Here is a 21,956-nt window from a genome sequence, read left to right on the forward strand (position 1 = left end):
AAACCGATATCAGGTGTAAAAATATTCCGATATAAATATTTTCTTAAAAATATCGATATATACTTATTTTGATATATTATCAACAGCCCTATTTTTTATACATCACTAAGTGCGGGTGTTTTATTTTACGCGGAGAAAACTTTTCTATTTATATTTATACAAACCAATTGGAAATTTAAAAAACATTAGTAAAACAATGGCCCAACCACAACCACCAGCGTATGAAAACAGTAAGTTTCCATATCAATCTTTTAGCAAGATTACCATGAAAGCAGCGAATTTGGTAGAAAGACTCAGACGCCGCAAAATGAGTCAACATTATAACAGTGAACGGTAATAACAACGGAAACGCAAACGCTTTGATATGACCATAAATGGAATTTCTCTAGTCGGTTAGCCGAGACTGTTGATAAACAATCGCTTCGTGTTGGTGGGAGGGGGGTTAGGAGAATATGTCTTTTGCATTGTGAAAATTAACCGGTGATTAGCCGGCAGCCGCACCCTGCTACTTTTCGCTAAGATATACTTTTTTTGCGGCTTTGATTCAACTTGTGATTCTTTTTCGCAGAAAATGTGTATGCAACGCTGCCGCGCACTCAACGTGGCCAACCCATTGTGCTGGGCGCGGATCCCAAGGGCAAGAATTTCCTGTATACCAATGGTAACTCAGTGATCATCAGAAATATTGAGGTAAGTACATTTGATATCAAACATTTGGTACATAGCTGGCTCCAAAAAGCGAACAAAATAATGTTTTATTTTTGGAACCCAGCAGCAGCAGCTGCAATTTTCAAGCATCATTTTCCACTCGGGCATAATCATGGTGTGTGTCTGCTTAGACTGTTCTATATTTATTTACACAGAATACACACAAATCTATGTATATGTACAAACATGCATATGTATAGCGAATTATATGACAGCCGGCACAAGACATGGCACACAAATTAAAAAATAAAAAATTTGTTTTGCTTTCGTTTGGTACCCACGCTATATGTTAACGACTTTGTATGGATTTACTTGTAAATATTATTGAATTATGAATTTCTCTTCATGCTCCGTTTGCCAACAGAATCCAGCAATTGCCGATGTCTACACGGAACATTCGTGTGCAGTGAACGTGGCCAAGTACTCGCCTAGTGGCTTCTACATTGCATCCGGCGGTAAGTGTAAAAAACAGTCAGCGCGTGAAATATGAGAAGTCCTAACAAAACCACAACATCATGACCATGACTCACGATAACTTGCATTGATATACTACAATTAACATAATGGGTGCTCTCGTTGTCTCTTATCGGTGTTTAGACTTGAAAATAGTTCTTAAAATATATGCCATGTATTATTAGATTTTAAAAGAAATATTGTAGGGGGATTTTTTTTAAATTGAATTTATCAATTGTAGTCGATGTTAACTATTACGTTTTTTTTTTTTTTGTTTGAAGGCATTAGATAATGAAAACGATAATGCCTCTCAATAAATTAGCAGAAGTAAATGACTTATTCTCCTTGATAGTAAGCTAAAGCAGTGAAAAGCATGTTTCTCTAACTGTCAATAAACCAATTCAAGTTTTCGGTTTTATCGAACGAATTTTACTTAATTTTAAATTACTCTTGTTCGTCCGATTCTGGAATAAAAATAATAATAAAAATATTTTTACTATTTGCTTTGCTTTAACTGGGTTCCAGTAGTTGATTTACCATTTTAAACTAATAGACTACTTTTAATTAATTAATCATCGTTAGCTAACCGCCGGATTATGTTAGGCGTCATGTTTGTGATTAAATTAGTTGGGGGGGAAAGTTACTCCTCATACTTGTTGAGTCAACTTAATTTCTCAGTTCTTGCAGTTCCTTCATTAATTAACGTTTGCACAACTAATTGTTCACTGCATGAGCCTCTTCGAGTACTTTGTGCTGATTACAACAAACTTTATTGTTTATTCTTCAACACAGAAGCTTCTGATTTTAATACTAAACGATTTATTTTCACTTTTTTAGCTTTTAATAATTAAATTAATAATTTAATAATAATAACCCAGACCTGATTGGGTTCTCCCCAATCCTTGCAACGAGTGTTGTTTAGCCCTCCCAATCTATTAGTTTATCAAATTTAAGAACATAATTTTTCAATACTTTTAAATATAACTTTAAACATTTTTTGTAATCATTTTCTTTTATCAGCGACTATTCATAGTTGACATTCAATAAATAAAAAAAAATTAAAAAAAAAAACTTATTAATGTTTGTAAATATTTTATTATTCATTTTTCTGCAGATATCTCTGGAAAGATTCGCATTTGGGACACAGTCAATAAGGAGCATTTGCTTAAAAACGAGTTTCAGCCATTTGCTGGCAATGTCAAGGACATTAGCTGGTCTCCGGATAATCAACGCATTGTTGCTGTCGGGGAGGGACGTGAGCGTTTTGGTCATGTCTTCATGACCGAAACAGGCACATCTGTGGGTGAAATTAGCGGTCAATCCAAACCTCTTAATTCTGCGGACTTCAGACCCGCCAGACCCTTCCGCATTGTAACTGGTAAGCGCTTACACTTTATATGTTATTTATTGTAACTTAGTGTCATATTCGAACCCAACAGGCAGCGAAGATAACACGATTGCCATCTTTGAGGGCCCACCGTTCAAGTTTAAAATGACCAAGCAGGAACATTCGCGTTTTGTGCAGGCTGTGCGTTACTCACCCGATGGTAAATACTTTGCCTCCGCCGGCTTTGATGGCAAGGTGTTCCTATACGATGGCGCCAGTTCGGACTTGGTGGGTGAGTTCGGTTCCCCCGCACATAAGGGTGGTGTTTATGCACTCGCCTGGAAGCCAGACAACACACAGCTTTTGACCTGTTCGGGTGACAAGACTTGTCGCCTGTGGCAAGTTGATACACGAGAGCTAATCAGTGAATTCATCATGGGCACCACTGTGGATGATCAACAGGTGTCTTGTTTGTGGCAGGGAGAGCATTTGATAACTGTTTCACTATCTGGCGTTATTACCTATTTGAATGTGGCCGATCCCAGCAAGCCCTTGCGCGTGGTCAAGGGCCATAACAAGCCCATAACAGTGCTTGGTCTGAGCGATGATCGCAGCACCATTTACACTGGCAGTCATGACGGCGTAGTAACTAACTGGAATTCAGGCAGTGGCGTCAATGATCGCATTTCCGGCACCGGCCATGGTAATCAAATTAATGGAATTGCCGCCTGGGACGATTTTGTCTATACCTGCGGCATTGATGATAGCCTGCGTCAGTTCAGCGTCGAGGGCAACTGTTACACGGATTATGTGGTCAAGCTTAACTGCCAGCCACGCGGCTTGGCTATCATACGCAGCGAAAATATCATAGCATTAGCCTGCATTAATGAGTTGACCTTGGTGCAGGGCCAGAAGAAGGTTTTCTCACTGCCCATTAAGTACGAAGCGAGCTCCGTTGCAGCCAACGTGGATACTTTGGATGTTGCTATAGGCGGTGATGATCAGAAGCTGCACATCTATACGCTCAAAGGCTCAACTCTAGAGCTGAAGAAGGAAATTGATCACTTGGGTCCTGTGACTGATGTGGCATATTCTCCAGATCAGAAATACTTGGTTGCCTGCGATGGACACCGCAAGGTGGTGTGCTACTCAGTGGAGGAATACCAGGTATATGCAATAGCAGCTTTTTATACGCAAAATAACTAATATTAAATTTATTATTTTAACAGCTGGCACATAACAAGGAATGGGGCTTCCATAATGCACGCGTGAACACTGTGGCCTGGTCACCCAACTCGCTGCTGGTTGCCAGCGGTTCCTTAGATACCTCTATTATTATTTGGTCCTTGACCAATCCCGGCAAGCACACCATTATCAAAAGTAAGCAAGTTGAATTATCATATTAAATATCGGAATCTAAAATACTTTTATCTCACCAGATGCGCATCCACAATCGCAAATTACGCGACTGGTTTGGCTGGACAACAACACTGTGATCTCTACTGGTCAAGATTGCAATACTAAGGTCTGGCATGTGGAAACCATTTAAAAAAGTGCTCTCCAAAACCTAAAGCAACAATCACAACGAGCAAACTATGCGCAGCCAGCGTCTATTTTTATAATTAATCAAAGAGAAGGAGCCATGAAAAAAAGTCGTATGCGTTGATTAGACGTATACTTCTATGTAATTGCCAATCTGCTATCATATGCTGCTTCATTTAACCTTTAGCTATTTATGTTATGCGCTCATTATTGTCCCCCTCAATCCCCTTTTTTAGTTTAAGCTCAAAGTGTTTCGCTAATCATATCATGGATATACTACCAAGTATCTTAATCTTTTGCTTTAGTTTACAATTCAATTGCGGGTAACGCATACCCATTCACTATTCATCATGCTTGTATGGTTCTTTTGAAAGGAAAAAGTTTATTTTTACTTTGTACAACTGAACTACAGCTTAAACATGCATATGTATAAAAAGCGCCTGCGTACGTAAATTATTTGTATTATGAAAATAAAATAAACTAGGTTTTGCATTAAAATGAAAAACTGTTTACTTTGTGGCTTAAATTTATTTTTGGTCTTTGCCTTGTCTTTTTGTGTGCATGTGCTTTGAGTGCATGTATGTGTATTTGTGTTGTATAATTACATTTATAAAAATTTGGCTTAATTTACTAGAATGTGTAGGCGTGTAATAATGTGTATGTATACAGTATGTGTTTTTTTTTTTTGTTTGAAGGATGTTTTTTTAAAGCCTTCAGTGCGTTCAAAACTGTTTGTTTATATCACTACTACCCGTTAGGCTTAACGAAACGATAATTTATCGATAACAAAAATGGCGCTACAATTATGTTTTCAAATGGTGAGATTCAAATGAAAACAAAAACGAAAAACAAAAATTTTCAATTGCGCTAAGTATCACAGCCGGGTCTAAGACGTTGGTACGGTATATGGTGGGACTAAGTTTGTGTCTGTGTTTCTTGTTTGTGTGTGTGTGTGTTTAGCTAGTTAAAATAAAGTGCGCTGCTGTCTTTATGTGGCGTTTGTATTTGCTTCGCCAGTTGCCTCGCCATTGCTAGCGATTATTGTTGTTTCAATCTTAATGGACGCCTCCTGCGCGAGATCCAACGCTGGTTGAGTACTTGATTCAGACGCTGCCGCGGCTGCAGCTGCTGCTGCCAATTGAAATTGATTTGGCAAAAACATATACGGATTAGTGGTGAGCGCGGTGTTGGCTGCATTGTCATTTCGTGCCATCTCTCCTGCTCCACTGGTAGCAGTGGCTGTTGCCGTGGTTGGTGCGCCGGTTGTTACTGTCGAGGGCGCAGTTAGTTTGCTAACACGCTTGCGTCGTGCTTCATTTTCACAGGGAGACGGCGCACCTGGATGACGATAGCTAACATGCTTGCGCAGCGCATCCTTGCTTCGCGATACATGCGAGCAGACATTGCATGCGTAGCTGAAAGAAAATATACATTAGGTTGAGAACAGGGATTATAGTAAGTGGACATACTCACCGCACATTCTGATGCGTTTCTAGATGCACGCGCAAATTGTATTGATTGCTGAGTTGCTTGTGACAAATGAAGCAAGTGGCATACAACTTGGAGTTAGATGGCGGCTTGCTGGGCGTGGGCAGCTTCTCTGCAGTAAGTGACAACAAATTGGGCTCCGATTTGGCGCTAACCAATTGCCCAACGGCAGCAGCAGCAGCTGCCTCACGTTGAGAGGCAGCATATTGTTCAATATGCTGCTGCAGCTTGGCATGATCTTCCGGCGTTATATAAGGAGTTGAATGGCTGCTCACATGATGTGCTGCTTGCTGTGTAGAGGTGGGTGTGACAGCAGCGTTATAGCTGGGCGGCTTAGCATTGGTATAGAGCTGACTGGCGCTCAGCGGATTGATGTAGCTAGGCGAAGACTTCACCACAGGCAACTGCGGTGAAAAGTGTGATATATTTTGCGTGGCAAGCGTAATTGGTGAAGTAGCTACAATTGAATTAGTCGCAGCACAATCCAGCGGCGATTTGATATTGTTGTTGTTAGTGATCCTTAGATTTTCTACAATTTTATCTATGCGCTTAATATCCTTTTGCTGTTGAGCACAGTTGTGTTTGTGTATGTTGTTTATCCTTAAACGCTTGGCGGCAAGGCAATCCTCCTCTTCAAGGCTGCTTTGGTAAAGTTGGCACTGCTGCTGATATTTGGCCAACAGCTCTGTGGTCTTGTTCAAGGCGGTCTGTGAAAAGTTCAACGGCTGCGGCAACAAATTGGGATAAAACTGCAGCGATTTGAGAAAAAAATTCTCCAGCGGGGAGCCCAATTTGTTGGCTAATAGTGGCGTGGCATTGGGCAACTGTGGTATGAGTGTTGGGTGTATGGCGTAGCTGTAGGCGTAGGAGAAGCTGTGCTAGGACGTTCAGGCTCCAGCGGCTTATCCAGATTGCTGTTAGTCTCCATGAAGTGTGAAGCGGCATTTTTAGCACACTTGGGTAGCTATAAATAATAATTAAATAAATTACACATTATTTTTCAGACTTTGTTTCACACACTTACATTATTATTTTGCACATCAGCCAGTCCCTTAATGCCGAGTGTCTCTGCCAGATTAAGTAGCATAGGTATTTGCTCCTCGTAGACATTCACCTCACCCGAATACATGAACGTTAGCAGTGAGACAATGGCACTAAAGCTAGCGCCGGGTATAATAATAACTGGGTGATTGCTAGCCTCCAGAGCGCGAAATATATCCATGAAGAAGCTACTGCAGGCGCTGAGCACCACGCGATGAGCACGCAAGAGACGTCCCTCCGCCGATATGGTCACATCTGTTAGATGCGATTGGTCAAGAAGCACGGGCAGTGTGCTCAGCAAACTTGTCTGGAAGAAGTAGAGATAGAGGCCAATTGGGCCATTTGATTCATATAAATAGTATCAAATGAAGCTGGCAGTAGCTCTGGCTAAATTTGTGCTTTGGCCCTTGGGCTGCGTGCAATGCCCGGAGCAACAACATTTGGAGCAGTTGCACTAGTGACGGCGACACTTAACGGCAGCTGAGCATTAATTGCAACTGCGACGTATTTTGTGTATTTGCTTCGAAATTAGAATTAGTTGCTAGTGAAAATTCTTTGGATTTTGGCAATTGCACGAAAATTTCATTTATTTGACATTTTTCTATTTGTTGTTCTTGTTGCTGCTGCTGCGGCCTTTTGGCTATTTTGGACAGCTTTTGTGCTCCCGGCCAACCGCCCGCTCCAACAACGAAATTGTCATTATATGAAAGGCGGAAAAAAACTATGTGTGAATATACATATCTAACAAAAGTATACATAGATATATTTATATATACATAAACATAGTATTTTCACCCTATATATAGACGGGTGACATTTCTCTGTTTAGCTGCTTGTGAACGATGTCCAGTCAATTTTATAGCCGACGCCAGGCTAAGCACACAAGCATTATGCACAAATAAAGTACCTGCAAACTAATGGCCCCTGCAATGCTAACTAAGAATTGCATTGAAAATGTTGGTAATGACTCAATTAATATATCCAAGCATTTTTGAAAAGACGAATACAAAAGACCTATTTAATTATAAACTATTTATAATAATAAATCTATATTAAATATTTTTAAATTTTGTTAGGTTAGCAAGGAGCGCTTAAAAAACTAAATTTTCTTTACATTAAATTACTATTACTAATAAAAGACTACAATACAATTGTTTAGGCTATTTTTATTATTTTACACTGTCTGTGCTTGTAATGAAGATCGGTATTCTAAGCGACTTACATATATACTCCTAAGTACTCTTACCTGATGATTATGCCAACGCAAACAAAACTGTTGCTGATTGTCATTATGCTGTGACTGTTGCTGCTGCTCGAAATCATGCTGCTGTTGTCTTGTATTTGTTAAATTTACATATTCCATAATTCATTTAGTGTTATATTTTTTACTGCTTACTTAATTTATGAGCTTAACTGCAATATCTAAAAGCAAACATTTATTTGTGTTTATTTCAATTTCAGTCAATAAACACAAGTGTTTAATATTTCTATTTTCTGTGTGTTTCTATTGCTATTCATAATTTGTTTGCTTAGCGGTTTTGGTTTGCTGTCATATTTATTTGTTTATTTATTGAACACTTTGTCACACACTTAGTTCGTTACGTTGTGCGTTTTTAAGAGATTCACACAAATTGCTCTTTATAGAACGTTGATCTTTATGTTTTGAGCGTCGTGCGCGTATACGTAATATGTCGTAGCATTGTGGTATATTACTCATACGCCATGGCATGCTATGGCGGCTCATGGCTGTCGTACTATATGTGATTGTTATTGCTGCTGTGTGGGATTATGATTGGTTGATGCCAGGCGAATTTTTTTGTTTTTGGTCTGTGTGTTAAAGGATAAGGAGATGTTAAAAATATAATCGTGAGGTTTTGCTCATTGGAAATGTTAAAAATGTAAATGTTATTTGAATCAAAAGGAGTATAACCCTTTGAGAAATTATTACTTTACAGTTAAAAAGCGCTCTTTCGTCGCTCTCTTTGTGCTTTTGCTCTATCTTGTCCAAGGTAGTCTCGGTATGGACGGTTATATGCTTAGTTTATTGTCAGCACACATTTAGTTGTTAGCTAGGCAAGCAGTCAGTCAGTCAGCCACCTAGTTGACAAAACTAAATTACAATAAAAATGCAGTAAGGAACACACACACACACACTTGCACATACACATACATGTGTAGAGAGAGGTAGGAGTGTGTGCAGTGGATTAAGCATGTGCTTTGCCTGACAATTAAATTAAATTTATTTAAATAAAATTAATTTGTTGTTTTTGCTTTGCTTGCTGGTTGCTATTCTGGCCTGGTCTGGCCTGGGATATATAATGTATTATCATGCTATCGCCCTCGCACTATACCATACGGCATGCTCTATCCCTGTCCTACATGTGTGGGCTATGGGGGTTTTTCTGGGCTCTGCTATAAATCTGCCAATTTCCATTGTTTAACCATCGGGGCGATATACTATGTAGCAATGCAACAATACTTAGCATGCTGCAGTGTTTTTTGGGTACTGGGTACCCACTTCTTTTGTCCGAGGGCTATTTTTATATGTACGATATGCATATAAATGAAACTGTGTGAAAATTGCAATACTGCAAGCTTGGAGGCCCCCGAAAGTGACAAGACAAGACATCTTTGCTAGCTTTGCTTGGTGCCCAGCATGCGATTGTGTTGTTGTCGACAGACGGAATTTTCTTCATTCCATTATGTGCACACAGAATCGCATTTAAGAATTTGCTGCTTAGCTATTGCTATTGAGAGACCTCTTGCTCGGTTAGCAGGAGGGGGATTGGAGGTTTTGGGGGTGTATGCATTGGCTGGCTAAGGATTCGGCGTTTTTGGCGCTCGTTCACACAGAAATTGTCTTTTCCGTAACTTTTGTGGTATTTGCTTTAGCAGTTTAATTTTTTCATTTCTATTTAGCTTTTTACTTGATACACTTGTATTCCGAAATTAGTTTTTGTTGCTGTTTGCTTAGATAGTTTAAAATAGCCTGCCAGCCAGCTAGCCAGTCCGTCAGCTAGCTAGAATTGTGCTAAACGCTCTCACCAGCCAGCCTGTCTATTTTGATTTGTTGTCCAAGTGCTGTCTTTGTCAAGTGATTTCATCATCTACAACAACACTCTATAGCAATCCCGACTCGGAGCTTTACCTGCCGATCGGCAATAAAATGGCAAAAATACTTTGGCACATAAATCAAACGTCGAAACTGCCTCCATAAGATCACGTTGTTGCTTATTTATTTATTACTAAGCTTTTGCTAAACTTTAATTTGTTCCATAACAGGCCACACACACACAAGCACACAAATACTTCAAGTCCTCTTACTTTCTAGTCAGTTATTCATTTTTTGCAAAATTTCTTTTAGCTTGCATATTTTATGTGGTGTTTGTCTCTACAGTCCAGTAGCCGGGATATATCTATTTATAATACAAGATTCAATTAGATAAAAGGGCTTTTCACTGGAATTTATTTTGGCAGCCCCACCATTTCATGTTATTCATTTTATATCGTATGGCATTTATATAGTCGACACTTTTGTGTGCTCTATTTAACGCAACGCTCGTGTTGGGAATTAACTATAAAACAATTTTTATTTTGTGTTTAGTGCCATTTTTGTTGTTTGTCACATATTTAAGTTTATTTGATTTGGGAAATTCAGTAAAAAATTTTTTGTAAATTTGTTTTATGATTATTGTTCTTGGGCTTTTTTATGTTTTTTAATTCAACTGAATTTGCTTAGTGAATCCCAAACTTTTAACCGCTGGAAATCTTTAGTTAATAAAAATAAATAAAAAATTATTTCTAGAATAATTAATACGCAATGCTTTAAATCTTTTTCAGGTATTCACATAAAATACAACTTTATATTTTGTGCACTATTTAGTCTCGGTAAATAAAAATGTACAAAGGGTTTAATTTTTATTAATAGTTTATAAAGATGCATTATTTCATTAATTTATGCTTGCTTTTTATTCATTACATTTTGGTTTGTTTCTTTATATTATTCTATTTCATTAAAATTTTAGTCTTGTATATTTCTTCATTTTTAATTTTATTTTACTCTTTGATACATTTATTAAAGTTTACATAACAATTTATTGTTTGTTGGGTTATGCTACACAAATTATTATATTAACAGCCATATTATTTGTATTTGTTTATTCAACTTATTGTTCCACCCTTGGAAATTTGATTAATCTTACAATTGTCACGGGAAATGTTCAAAGCGTTGAAATTTTATTTGAGGCTTTTAGCGCGCACCTTTGTTAACCGTTTGCTGTTCGCAGCTGAAATGAAAATATCCGAAAATGTTTCAATTCTTTCGGTGTTAGTTGGAGATTTTCTATTTTTCGAATGTCCATCTCTTGACAATTTTTAGCGGCTAGTGTGCTGTTGTTGTAGCTGTTGCTGTATTTGTTGTGGCTGTTGCCATTTGTTTTGCTGATTTGATTTCTCGCTCGTTGTCGTTGCCGTCTCGTTGACGTCTATGCTCTACGCTCTATTCCTGCTAACAATCTCAATCTGAATAGCAGCAACAGCTATAGTGTAGAGTCTATTCCATGTACTAATTAATGAGCTGGCTGAGAAGAGAAATTGCTGCAGTTTTGTACTAGTGCAATGTTGTTTAACTAATTGGCTACAACAAAATTTAGTTAATCAAAACATTTGTTAATTCATACTACTCTTAATGAGTTTACATGTATAGGTCTAACTTTTGCCACTAGGCACAATTGGCTACCCAAAAAAAAAAAAAAGACTTGTGCTGTGCACATTATTAATTTGCAATAAAAGTGTGGAAGTCACAACAGCAGCAGCTTGCAACGTACGCCAACAAAATTTACAAAAATAAATTTGTTGTACCTGCTGTTGAAATTTGAATTATGTTGACAACGCCTGACAAATACAAATGGAAGCGCATTGGAGGCGCTGCTGATGCTGGGCTAAGATTTCTTCTACTTCTTGTTGCTGTTGCTAAATGCACTTTTTCAATTCATTAAAATGCCACAAATACTTATTTATTATTGTCATTTGTGCCGCTGCCTTATGCACATTTATCTGGGTTAGCAGCCTTATATAAATGTGTCACAAGAATTTTACAGTTTTGCTTATAAACTAAAACATTGTGCCTCGGACAAGGGCCTGCACTGTGCTCGTCTATAATCCCAGGCATATGTGTAAGGACAGCGCGCTATGGTCAAATATCCGCTTATGCATTTAAAATAATATTCACAGCGTGACGGATGTGCATGATAGCCATCAACGGAGCTATCACAATGCGGTCTGTTGCTCACAGCCGCTGGCGCGGAGGTTGCTGTTGTTGGTGCCGCCATTGTCATCTCAGCTACTGCTATTGTTGTTGTCGTTGATGTTGCTAATTCAACCGCCAGCTGCTCAGTGTTCTCTTCTGCTGTTGATTGCTCAGTTATCGCCATGGATTCAACAGTCACAGCTCCACGCGTTAGACAAATACCTTCATCATCGAAGGCGCACTCCTGCGCAATGGCATCAAAGTACGTTTGATCTGGACAGTTGTCTCTAAATGAATCCTCACCATTGCAGTAAATGTAGCTGGTACAGTCGTCCATGGCCATGATAAACGATTCGGCTGCTACATTGGCGCATTGGGAAAACTCATCTGCTTTGATGGGCTGCATTACTAGCAGGCACACTACTAAATACTGTGTTAAGACTCGGAAGCTATTCATGCTGCTATACTTTAAATTTGTGTCCATACTAGCACTGTCTTTTTATGGCATATTTTCAAGGCCATTTATTTGTTTACTATCAACACGGCTATCAGCAGCAAACATTGTTGTAGACTGTTGTAAGTAATAGTAATCAATTTGCTAATTGTTGTGCAGAAATATAGGTCAAGGTTGCATATAAGAACGAATTCTTGTTCAATTTTATCACTAGGCCACCCTAATTAAAACAAGTGATTGGATTCAGTTTTTAGTTTTACTGATAAAATATTAATTTCATTAATTCGTCAGCTTAATCCGTTACACTTGTCAAGTGTTTACTAATAAAACTTTAGAACAAAATACATATACAAAATTTATAAGTGAATAAAATCTTTTCTAAGTGTATGGGAATTCTGTTGGATAATGTTAGTTTTGTTTAATTACAAACTATCTACAATTATAAAAGCATTAGACTTGCAGCATGGGACGCTTTTCCTTAGCGTTCAAATTGTCATTGGTGATGGCATAGCCCGTGCCACCCTAAAATATATAGATATACTATTTAATTAAAAGCCACATTAGCAACTATATTTAAGTTAAGCTTACACGCTGTAGTTGTATTATGTCCTTCTCTTTGAGCTTACGATCGGTCAGTGGATGTATCATGTCCTTGCGTATAAGCTTATCTACGCATTCCAAGGTAACCACATCACCCCTATCAAAAAGTACATCTATGAATATTAAACTTGTTAACTGATTAACTTTAGACGCTGCATACGTGGGACGTAGCACAGCACAAGGTACTGCATTACTAAGCACATCATGCGTAATGGGACACATGTAGCGTGCCTCCTTGGCAATGAGTGAACGCTTATTATCGCCATCCTTGAGCAGCGTAAACTTTACATCGATTAAATCCTTTACTCGAAGTGGCTGCATTGACACTGGACAATAAATTGTTGCATCTGGCTTTTGCGCTTTTGCAAGGCCCGCATTTGGACACTCTGAAGGTAACCAGAAGCTGGGTAATTTCTTCTCATGACCATTAGCCATGTTCGAGATAGAGATAGAGCTGCCAGATGATAGTGCTGCTACTGCTGAAGTGCTTGGTGTGGCATCAAGCTCTCTGGGCTTTGTCACAGTTCCGTTAGGCTTGTGTGCAGGTGTTGTAGTGGGCTTTTCCGCATTCACAAAACTCGTCATACGTGCCTGTTGCTTGTTGCTCGCTTCCTGAGCTATTTCATTCTCCTCAACACGTCGCAGGCGCTCATATTCTTTCATCTTACGGCTGTGTTCGTTCTTCTTAGTTACAATATACTGCAGTATGGCTTCTTTGTCGAATAAAAAGCCATCCTTGGTGACAACAGGATTACGACATGGCTGCAGTGTCAGTGAGCAGCAATCAAAGGATTTTACAGAATCCTTACCCAGTCGCTTGGCATTTGTACTGTATATGTATATAAGCACATAGTATGTTTTATTCAAAGACCTTAATCGTTACGTACCCATATCCAGACTCTGCGGCATCCCGTTTTTTCTCATTGTATGTATAAACAGCGCCAGCTGTACAATTACGTGCATGTCGAGTCATGTTTATTTGTTTATTTATATAGTAGCAAGCACAAACTTATTTTTTATGTGTGTATTCACGTTTTGGATGACAGTTGTTTTATATCTGAACAGTCGTCCGGCCGCCACAAAGAGTCATATACGATAGATGCAATGATTAATTTACTGAAATTCAAAATCAAAATCCCAGTCAAATGACTCAATCAGTTCTGAAATTAATTCGTTTATTTATTTGCTTTTAATTGCAATCTTTCATTTTTAATTAATGTTGCATATCAGTAGTTGATTCTTAACTGTCTACTTGGCTACTAATACTGTTTTGGTTGTTTGCTTGCTTGTGTTTGCTTCTCATACATACATATGTATCTTTTGGTTTAAATACATATATATGTATGTATATATTATATAGTAGTATATCTATTTGTTTGTTGCCTTGCTTTGGTTGTCTTTAAAGGTTATTTCATATATGATTTTCTTTTGAGCATATCACAGAACAAAAATGATACATAGTTAGTAGAACGATTGGATTTTCAGTTACGTTAGTACCTTTGTGTTTTCGAGTGTGTTTCTTTTTTTGGATTAGAAAGTTTAAGGTGTAAAAATATGAATTGAAGCTTAAAAATATATATATCTATATATTTGGTATTTTTATATGTAAATATTTATATTAATATATATAATATATATGTATATCTATATGCAAATGTAATTTTTGCTGTGTATATGTTTATATAAATTTTGATATTTTTAGAAAAATATTGAGCAAGTGTGTTGATTTTACCGAAATGGGTTCATAGCTGGTCTTGAACTGAAATTTAAGCTCAATTCCTAAAGAAAACCAAAGCTCTACCCCTAGCCTATCCTACACCAGTATCTTATCATAGGACGGCGGTGGTGATTCATCCAGTGGCAACTGTTTACCCAATATTGTCTGCGTTTGCTCTGGCAGCAATATGGCTATATGATAAGGAGGTGGCCCAGCAGCAGCAGCTGCCGCTGTTGCTGCACTAATCTCCACCTGTCGCTCATCCAAGTACCGTACATCATTTAGCTCGAGCATGCAACCGTTAGCATTGCTGCCAGCACCAGCACTAACGCCTCGACTCTGGCAAGCGGCACGTCCATCGCTGCGGCTGCGTATTAGACCTTTGGGTATGCGGCAAAGCGATACCATGCAGGCGGCCAGAAAGAATGTTGCCGAAAAGGCGCAAAAGATAAGAACCTCCAAGCCGGTACCCTGGTGATCAAAGTAGAACTTGGTGCCAGCCACGAACACCGACGCCAGCACCAGCGAAGCGCACATGCCACATTTAAGGTGGGACGGCAACAGTTGCGAATCGGCGTGCTGCAGCAAAGCTTGATGATATTGCTGCAACTGCTGGCTCTGTCTTCTGGGCTGTGAGGTTGTGATTGGTATGGGCGTGGCAGAAACAGCGGCCGTTGATGCTGATGTGGCAAGTGTTGGTGGAGCTGCGGCTGTGGCTGCTGCAGCGTGCCGGATGTTGCTACCGGAATTGTGGCGTCGTGGCGTTGCATAGCGCGAATTATTGCAACTGCTGCTTTGATGATGATGGTAGGCGCTATAGGCGTCATCGCTGAGAAGATTAAATCATTAGTAAAACAGAGCTAACTACACACAAACAAGCCACTTACGCATAAACACCGGAATGTTGCTGTTGCTGTTGATGATGATGCTGCTGTTGCTGCTGATGGGTCTCATGCTGCCGCACAGGCACTGCCATGTTGCCGAACTGTGGATGATGATAGTTGTAGCTGTAGTGTTGCTGCGGATAATGTTGTATTTGCTGTTGATGCTGTGCTCTAGGCTGATAGCGCGTTCTAGCTTGATGATAATTGTTGCCACGTGCAACAAGCGGCACAATGGTGCCGCTGCCTGTTAGGACGGCTGCCGAAGAAGCTGTGGCATTGGCATTGTTGTTGTTGCTGGCAGTCGTAATTGCTGTTGTGCTGGCGGCATTGCTGTTGTTATTAAGGCTGCTATAATGCTGCTGTTGTTGTGGATTGTTGCTGACATTGGCATTGTTGTTGCTGCTGCTGCTATTATATTGCGTTGCCTGCCGACTAGTGCTGGCGCCCACATGACAATCACTCCCATAAGGCGCAGGCGAACGATGCACGGATGCAAGATTGTTGCCGCCGCTACTGCTGTTGCTTCCACCAATGTTGCTGTTGCTGGGCTTGCTGCGCCGTGGTGGATGTCCATAGCTTAGGCCGTTGCCCGTATGCGACAATGAGGCTGCAACACGCGAGCGTCCAAAACCGCATTGCTGCGAGCGTTTGTCTATCCAGAAATGCATATTCTTGGACCAAAGCCAATACTTGACTGCAAGCAAAGATGTCACAAATCTATTAAAAGCGAGATGCAAAAACTTATTTCAAGTTAAAATTACTGAAACATTTATGCACTGAAGGGCTTAGAGTTTGGAGACAGCACCACTTGAACAGACAAAAGCGCATGACTCACTCACTTTATGTCTCGACTCAAATGCCAACTGCTGTTGCCTACACGAAAAAAGCACCAGCAGCAGCATCAGCAGCAACACACACACTCACACGCAAGCACACACAGCACTGGAAGCAAGGATTTGCTAAACAGGAAACGTTCGCATTGGTTTTTATTATTATTATTATGCTGCACTTTCAAGTCTGGTGTCTGGTATTTCCTCTTTGTGCGTTGTTTCAAGTTCAACTACCCCGTTGCATTGCCAGACCCCAACAAGCTTCCCCAAAGGTAAGCTACACACACATACATAAGTATAAAAAGGTTGCCGCCTGGTCAAGAAACCCCCATAAATAAAACGCCAGCAACAACAATGCTGGGAGAGCTTTCACTTCCCGCGTCATTGCCATTAGTAGCCAAACAACCAAAGAAATAGAAAAAAAAAGTCAAATAAACTGCCAAACTCAACACAAAAGCCAAGCACGTCAAGAACTGAACGCAGACACCAAGCACGGTCGTTGTAACAGGCACGACTATATGGCGACGGATTGGGGGGAATAAACCTTGCAGCCACAACAGTCACGCTGTTGGAAAGGACTCGCTTTGGGACTTAAACAATGTGGTGACGGTATATAAATATAGTATGTATTATACATAAATTTATAGATAGTATAAAACAAAAGTTTATGGGCAATGCTTGAACTTGATGTTCGCTTTTACGTCGATACAGCTTCAACTGTTTCCGTGGTGTAGCGGTTATCACATCTGCCTAACACGCAGAAGGCCCCCGGTTCGATCCCGGGCGGAAACAGATGAATTTATTTTTTATTAAATTTTTCTTTGCTTAAAGCTGCAAATTTTTTAATATTAATAAACGTACAGTCATATACATTTTATATATATTATATATAATTGAAATTATAATGATTTTTGCTTGTGATAGGCGCATGATGTTCAGTATTTAAGTTCTACTGTGCTGGCAATGCTTACATTTAAATTTGACGCTTAACTTGATTCGCTGTTCGTTGAACAGTTCCCAGTGGTCTTGTGTTAGGTCTGGTCTGGTCTGTGGTCTTGACCAATCAAAAGTAACAGCCCGAAAATCATTTATTTGCAGTACTGTTATATTTGAAATGTCAGATACAAGTACAAGCCATTTTTATAGTATTTATCCAAAAATTGTCTATGCTGAACGTAAACTCAATGCAAAGGTTCAAAGTTCAATGCTTGTCATTGTCATCGACTTCTTGAGCGTGAAAAAGTTACACAACGCAGAGAGAAAAGTCAAGGCGTAAAGTGTTGGGGGAGAAGCAGTGGGGGCTGTTTGCAGTGCATTGCAGATGAGCACAAAATCTAGCTACGCACAAATAAATAAATACAAGCAAGCATGAGCAACAGTAATAAAATAAACATATTTAATAGAGACATTTTGACAACCTTTTGATAGGTTCATTTGGGCCACTTTCTGACTACCTCATGTCTCCTAAGCCTGGCTTATCTCTTGCCTTAGAACTTGTGCTATTTAGTTGCACGGTTCAATGCTTTGTGCACTTTTGATTTATGTTTTCTTCTAGCAGAGTACAACTTTTGGTTTCAAGTTTAGTTCATGCTACACAGTCTTTGTAGTTGAGTTTCCAGCTTCATTTGGCACAAGTGTTGGAAACGTGATAAGCACCCGAAATTAACGTACATTGACGTGGATAGCACACATTTGAGATTGCTTTGCTGCTGTGGCTAATATTAAAACTATTCATGCTACGAGACAACTTTTGTTTGGTTGAGCCAAGTGCTGAACTTTCTGCTCGAGGTTCAAGTTTCGTCTTACACTTATTGTTAGTTTCTTTGTTTATCTCCTGAGTGGCAAATTCACTTGTTTGTGCTTTGTTGGAAAATATCAGTTTTTTTTTACTTCATTGCTTAATAGTGTTTTAAACATCATTGATGAACATAATACAAACATGCATATATCTCTGGTAATTCATGGAATGTACATTGTAGAAACATATGTTTATTTATATTTAAATTCAATTCTCACGCCGTATGTTGTCCATTTGCCTATAATTCTTTTGGCAACAACCCGTTGATTTACGGCTACAATAATAAATATTTACATGCAACTCACGGGCTAAACAAAGACTATTAAATACCCTTTCAAAAATATCCTAGGTTATTGCAATTTTATCAAACGGCAATACAACAAAACAAATATTCAATATTTAACTCAATTATGCTTTACTAAGTTTTTGTAATAATTTTCTTTTATCCTTAGTCCATAATGGACATTAACTAAAAACCCAAGCTTCTCAACGAAGATAATAATATATTTAAATTATAAACCATCAATATATACAAGTGTCTGAAATTTGTATCTTATACAAGTGTCTGAAATTTGTATCTTATCATTAAACGATATTCACATTTATTTTTAAGTTTTAAGTGTTTTTTATATTATATAAAATGTTGACCAGCTACTTCTATTTGAAATTGGCTTTTTAGGCAGATCTTTTTCAACTGTTTCCGTGGTGTAGCGGTTATCACATCTGCCTAACACGCAGAAGGCCCCCGGTTCGATCCCGGGCGGAAACAGAATAAACAAAAATTTTTTGCTACAAATATTTTACTTGACTTTAAGATATGTAAGCAAAGACTGCCTTACTTACAACAAAGCTTGATCATCAAAATATTTATGTTTTTGAACAACCAAAAAGCTTTGGTCGGAGTCCAATAACTTACATATTTGCTAGCTACACAAAAATTATATATATATATATATATCATATATATATTATATATATATATATAATTATAAAATATATATATATATATATATATAATATATATATATATATAATATATATATATATATTGTATTTTTGCGCGCCACAAGCAATTTAAAAAAAATTAAAATAATAAATACGCCCATAAAATTAAATCTTAAACATTACCAGCATTAACTCAACTTTAAAAATTGTTTTGAAGAATGTAGTAATTATAAGCATTAATCAATAAAAACTTAACGGACAACAGTGCAGCAAATTTGCAAAGAATCGACAAAAAACAAAAAGAAACACAAACAAAACCAAGTTCATCCCTAACAATGCCGCCGAGCAAATAAAACTTTATTTATATTCATTTTCAAATTGTATATACATATATATTATATGTCTTTGCTTCAGTTTCGATTTCCAACGTTTGCCTTTCACTTTTTTATTGTTTGTGTGTTTGAACTTGTTTGCCGTTGCCGGCTGGCAAATTGCCCAATCCGTGCGCTACCCCCGAAGCATGAAAGCTTTTGTTGGCTCACTAGTTCACAACTGTTTCCGTGGTGTAGCGGTTATCACATCTGCCTAACACGCAGAAGGCCCCCGGTTCGATCCCGGGCGGAAACAAATGAAATTCGTTTTTTTTTGTAAAATTATTTTAAAGAGTAGTTTTTATATTGAATATAACTTTGGTGAGATAAAATTGTATGGCTTTTTTAACAGTCCATTCTAAAACGATGTAAATAACAACAAGAATTTGGAAGATTTTATTCTTTTCAATATCAAGTGCGACACTTATACTTAAGTACATTTCTCTTATTGTTAGATTAACAATCATATTTCCTTATGGGCTTTAGTAAATTAAACAAATGGCTTTCCGAATAACTTTGAGGACTTTGTCTAGACAAGAATGGCTTCTTTTACTAGCATTTTTCTTTTCCACAATATTATTTTAAATGTGGGCGTTTAATTTATTACACTATGCTCTAAGATGCCCCAAGCTAAGTTCATCGAAAAGAATTGAAAACTGTAAAATACGCAGGGAGAAACCAACACACACACACACACACACAGTGGTGCAGTGTATAGAGGCGAACAAGTCGCAGCACCCCATCACAATCTTTCACTCTCACTTACAGAGCAGCTCACTTGAGGCTTTTTTTATTTGACGGTTTTGTTTTGCTGTTAACCTTTTGTGGCCACCATGCCCCCAATGCCGCTTTTGATGCACAACATGTGCTTTGCCGCTGTCGCATATTGCCTTGGCGGGAAGTGAATTCTGTTGTTGTTGCTTGTGTGTGAAAAGGCAAACTGTGAGAATGTGAAAAGCCAAAGGTGGGCGGGTGTATAATGCCCACGACTTGTGCTATCTATTCGTCTAGCTTGCTGTCCGTTGTCTGTCAAAGAGACTCTAGGACAAGCAGACAAACAGACAGATTGCGTCGCTGCTACTCCTCCCCACTTGATGGTGCAAGCTGCGTATGAGCAATGTTAGCAATTTCAATGCAATTTCAATTCGTTGTAGTTTTCTTTACACACACACACCCACACTCACACTATGTATGTGTTTCCATGATTGTGTGTGGCTTATTTTCAAGTGCATGCCAATCTACATGCCATTTGTTAACACAATTTTCTTTTTACCTGCGCTTCTAAACAATTTAAAGCTTTCGTTGTGGCAATTGAGATTCTGTGTCGTCTTATTTTATACAGCTCGTTTTTATTGTTACTGCACGCATATTGTTGTTGTTTTTTGCTCCACGAAAAAGTCCTTGAACGCTCAACTGACCTGACACGATATACACAACAGAGTCACATACACGGCACACACAACTTTTCGCCAAAGCCTTGAACGGCACACGCGACTTTCACCCACGCTCAATTTCGCAAATTGTCAAATTATTTGCAATGCTTTTAAGTACTATATATATTGATATATGTTATATTTGTATAAACACAAATTGCACACTTTTAGATTTACATTTTTGAGTCACTGCTGCTGCGGTTGCTGTTGGTAATGCTGCCTCCTGCGCAAAGGACTCGCAGCGAACTAAAAATGCCAACTGAATTTCTGAATGCAGCTGGCAAAAGCATTTTCACTTTTCACGAGTTCAGATTTAAGATTATTTCTTCTTTTTTCGCGTGTGTGTGTGTCTGTGTGGGCTTATATGTGTGTTGCCTGTGTGTGAGTTGCTTTGCAAAGCAAATTCAGAGACTGCCAACATTTGTTGTTGCGTTCAGTACTGGTTTGTCTGTATGGGTAGTATATGTTTGAGTGGGTGGCCAGTGCATGAATGGGGGTCTCAATTGACTCTCAAAACACGCGGCAGCTGCATGGCACATGCGCAAATAAATCCTCCCTCTCTTTTTCTCTCTCGTTCTCTGTAGCTTAAATATGGTTTGTGTGTTAACTAAGAAGCTTTTGAGTGTAAACTTTGTATACACTGACATTTTTATAAAAATATTTATATATTATTTTTTTACTAAAAAAAAAATGTAATTCATATAAACTTCTTTGCTTTGACTAAATATTTTGTACTCCATCAATTAGACATAAGAAACTATTTACATAAGTAGTAAGCCCTAATAGTAAGGCATAGTACGTTTCAATTTTTTATTTATTTATTTATTTTTAATTGTAGCCTAGAATTAAATTCTATGCTACAATTGGTATAACCAGAGTAACAAAGGCCTTCAGGCTGATTTTTTTGTTATTCTAATTTCTTATTTTTAATTTGATTGTTAATTTCATGAAGTCTCTTATGTTGTTTGGGTTGACCTCTGCGAGGAGTTGGTTTAGAGTGGGAATGTTAAGGGTGGTGCAAATATTTTTTAAAGAGTTGCAGTGGTTTAAGAAATGTTGGATTGCAAGTGTAGTTTTGCTGCAGTATGGGCAGACTGGCGCAGGTAGTTGTTTAAGG

The 21,956-nt window shown here is 38.4% G+C and overlaps 5 protein-coding genes and 3 non-coding genes across 8 annotated transcripts; 4 read left to right on the forward strand and 4 right to left on the reverse strand.

Moving 5' to 3' along the window:
• The first annotated feature begins 117 nt into the window (after positions 1–117).
• Positions 118–4,514, forward strand: LOC108598458 (actin-interacting protein 1). The gene is made up of 7 exons (XM_017985103.2): positions 118–230; positions 569–690; positions 1,073–1,163; positions 2,276–2,539; positions 2,601–3,655; positions 3,718–3,868; positions 3,928–4,514. Exons 1-7 carry the CDS (start codon positions 197–199, stop codon positions 4,035–4,037), a joined length of 1,827 nt encoding a protein of 608 aa, XP_017840592.1. The 5' UTR covers positions 118–196; the 3' UTR covers positions 4,038–4,514.
• Positions 4,515–4,694: 180 nt separating this feature from the next.
• LOC108600943 lies at positions 4,695–10,928 on the reverse strand. The gene is given in 6 exon segments (XM_017988786.2): positions 4,695–5,445; positions 5,504–6,350; positions 6,353–6,482; positions 6,543–6,866; positions 7,806–7,981; positions 10,762–10,928. Coding segments are annotated over 5 exon segments (1,845 nt in total). The 5' UTR covers positions 7,923–7,981; positions 10,762–10,928; the 3' UTR covers positions 4,695–5,018.
• A 660-nt stretch (positions 10,929–11,588) lies between these two features.
• Positions 11,589–12,411, reverse strand: LOC108599232. The gene has a single exon (XM_017986030.2). The coding sequence runs from the start codon at positions 12,289–12,291 to the stop codon at positions 11,665–11,667; it is 627 nt and encodes a 208-aa protein (XP_017841519.1). The 5' UTR covers positions 12,292–12,411; the 3' UTR covers positions 11,589–11,664.
• A 147-nt stretch (positions 12,412–12,558) lies between these two features.
• On the reverse strand, positions 12,559–13,894 carry LOC108599043 (nitric oxide synthase-interacting protein homolog). Its single transcript, XM_017985823.2, has 4 exons — positions 13,749–13,894; positions 13,022–13,690; positions 12,850–12,958; positions 12,559–12,783 (listed from the first exon to the last, which is right to left on the reverse strand). Exons 1-4 carry the CDS (start codon positions 13,832–13,834, stop codon positions 12,712–12,714), a joined length of 936 nt encoding a protein of 311 aa, XP_017841312.2. The 5' UTR covers positions 13,835–13,894; the 3' UTR covers positions 12,559–12,711.
• A 644-nt stretch (positions 13,895–14,538) lies between these two features.
• LOC108599040 (probable serine/threonine-protein kinase DDB_G0280133) lies at positions 14,539–21,123 on the reverse strand. Its single transcript, XM_017985819.2, has 3 exons — positions 20,680–21,123; positions 15,466–16,156; positions 14,539–15,407 (listed from the first exon to the last, which is right to left on the reverse strand). The coding sequence occupies exons 2-3, from the start codon at positions 16,128–16,130 to the stop codon at positions 14,675–14,677; spliced, it is 1,398 nt and encodes a 465-aa protein (XP_017841308.2). The 5' UTR covers positions 16,131–16,156; positions 20,680–21,123; the 3' UTR covers positions 14,539–14,674.
• On the forward strand, positions 17,012–17,084 carry Trnav-aac. Its single transcript has one exon. It is a non-coding gene; the product is annotated as a tRNA-Val (tRNA).
• Trnav-aac lies at positions 18,787–18,859 on the forward strand. The gene has a single exon. It is a non-coding gene; the product is annotated as a tRNA-Val (tRNA).
• Positions 19,590–19,662, forward strand: Trnav-aac. Its single transcript has one exon. It is a non-coding gene; the product is annotated as a tRNA-Val (tRNA).
• Positions 21,124–21,956: the final 833 nt, after the last annotated feature.

This window comes from Drosophila busckii, unplaced genomic scaffold (genome assembly GCF_011750605.1).
Source record: "Drosophila busckii strain San Diego stock center, stock number 13000-0081.31 unplaced genomic scaffold, ASM1175060v1 chrUn_01, whole genome shotgun sequence".
NCBI classification, from domain to species: domain Eukaryota; kingdom Metazoa; phylum Arthropoda; class Insecta; order Diptera; family Drosophilidae; genus Drosophila; species Drosophila busckii.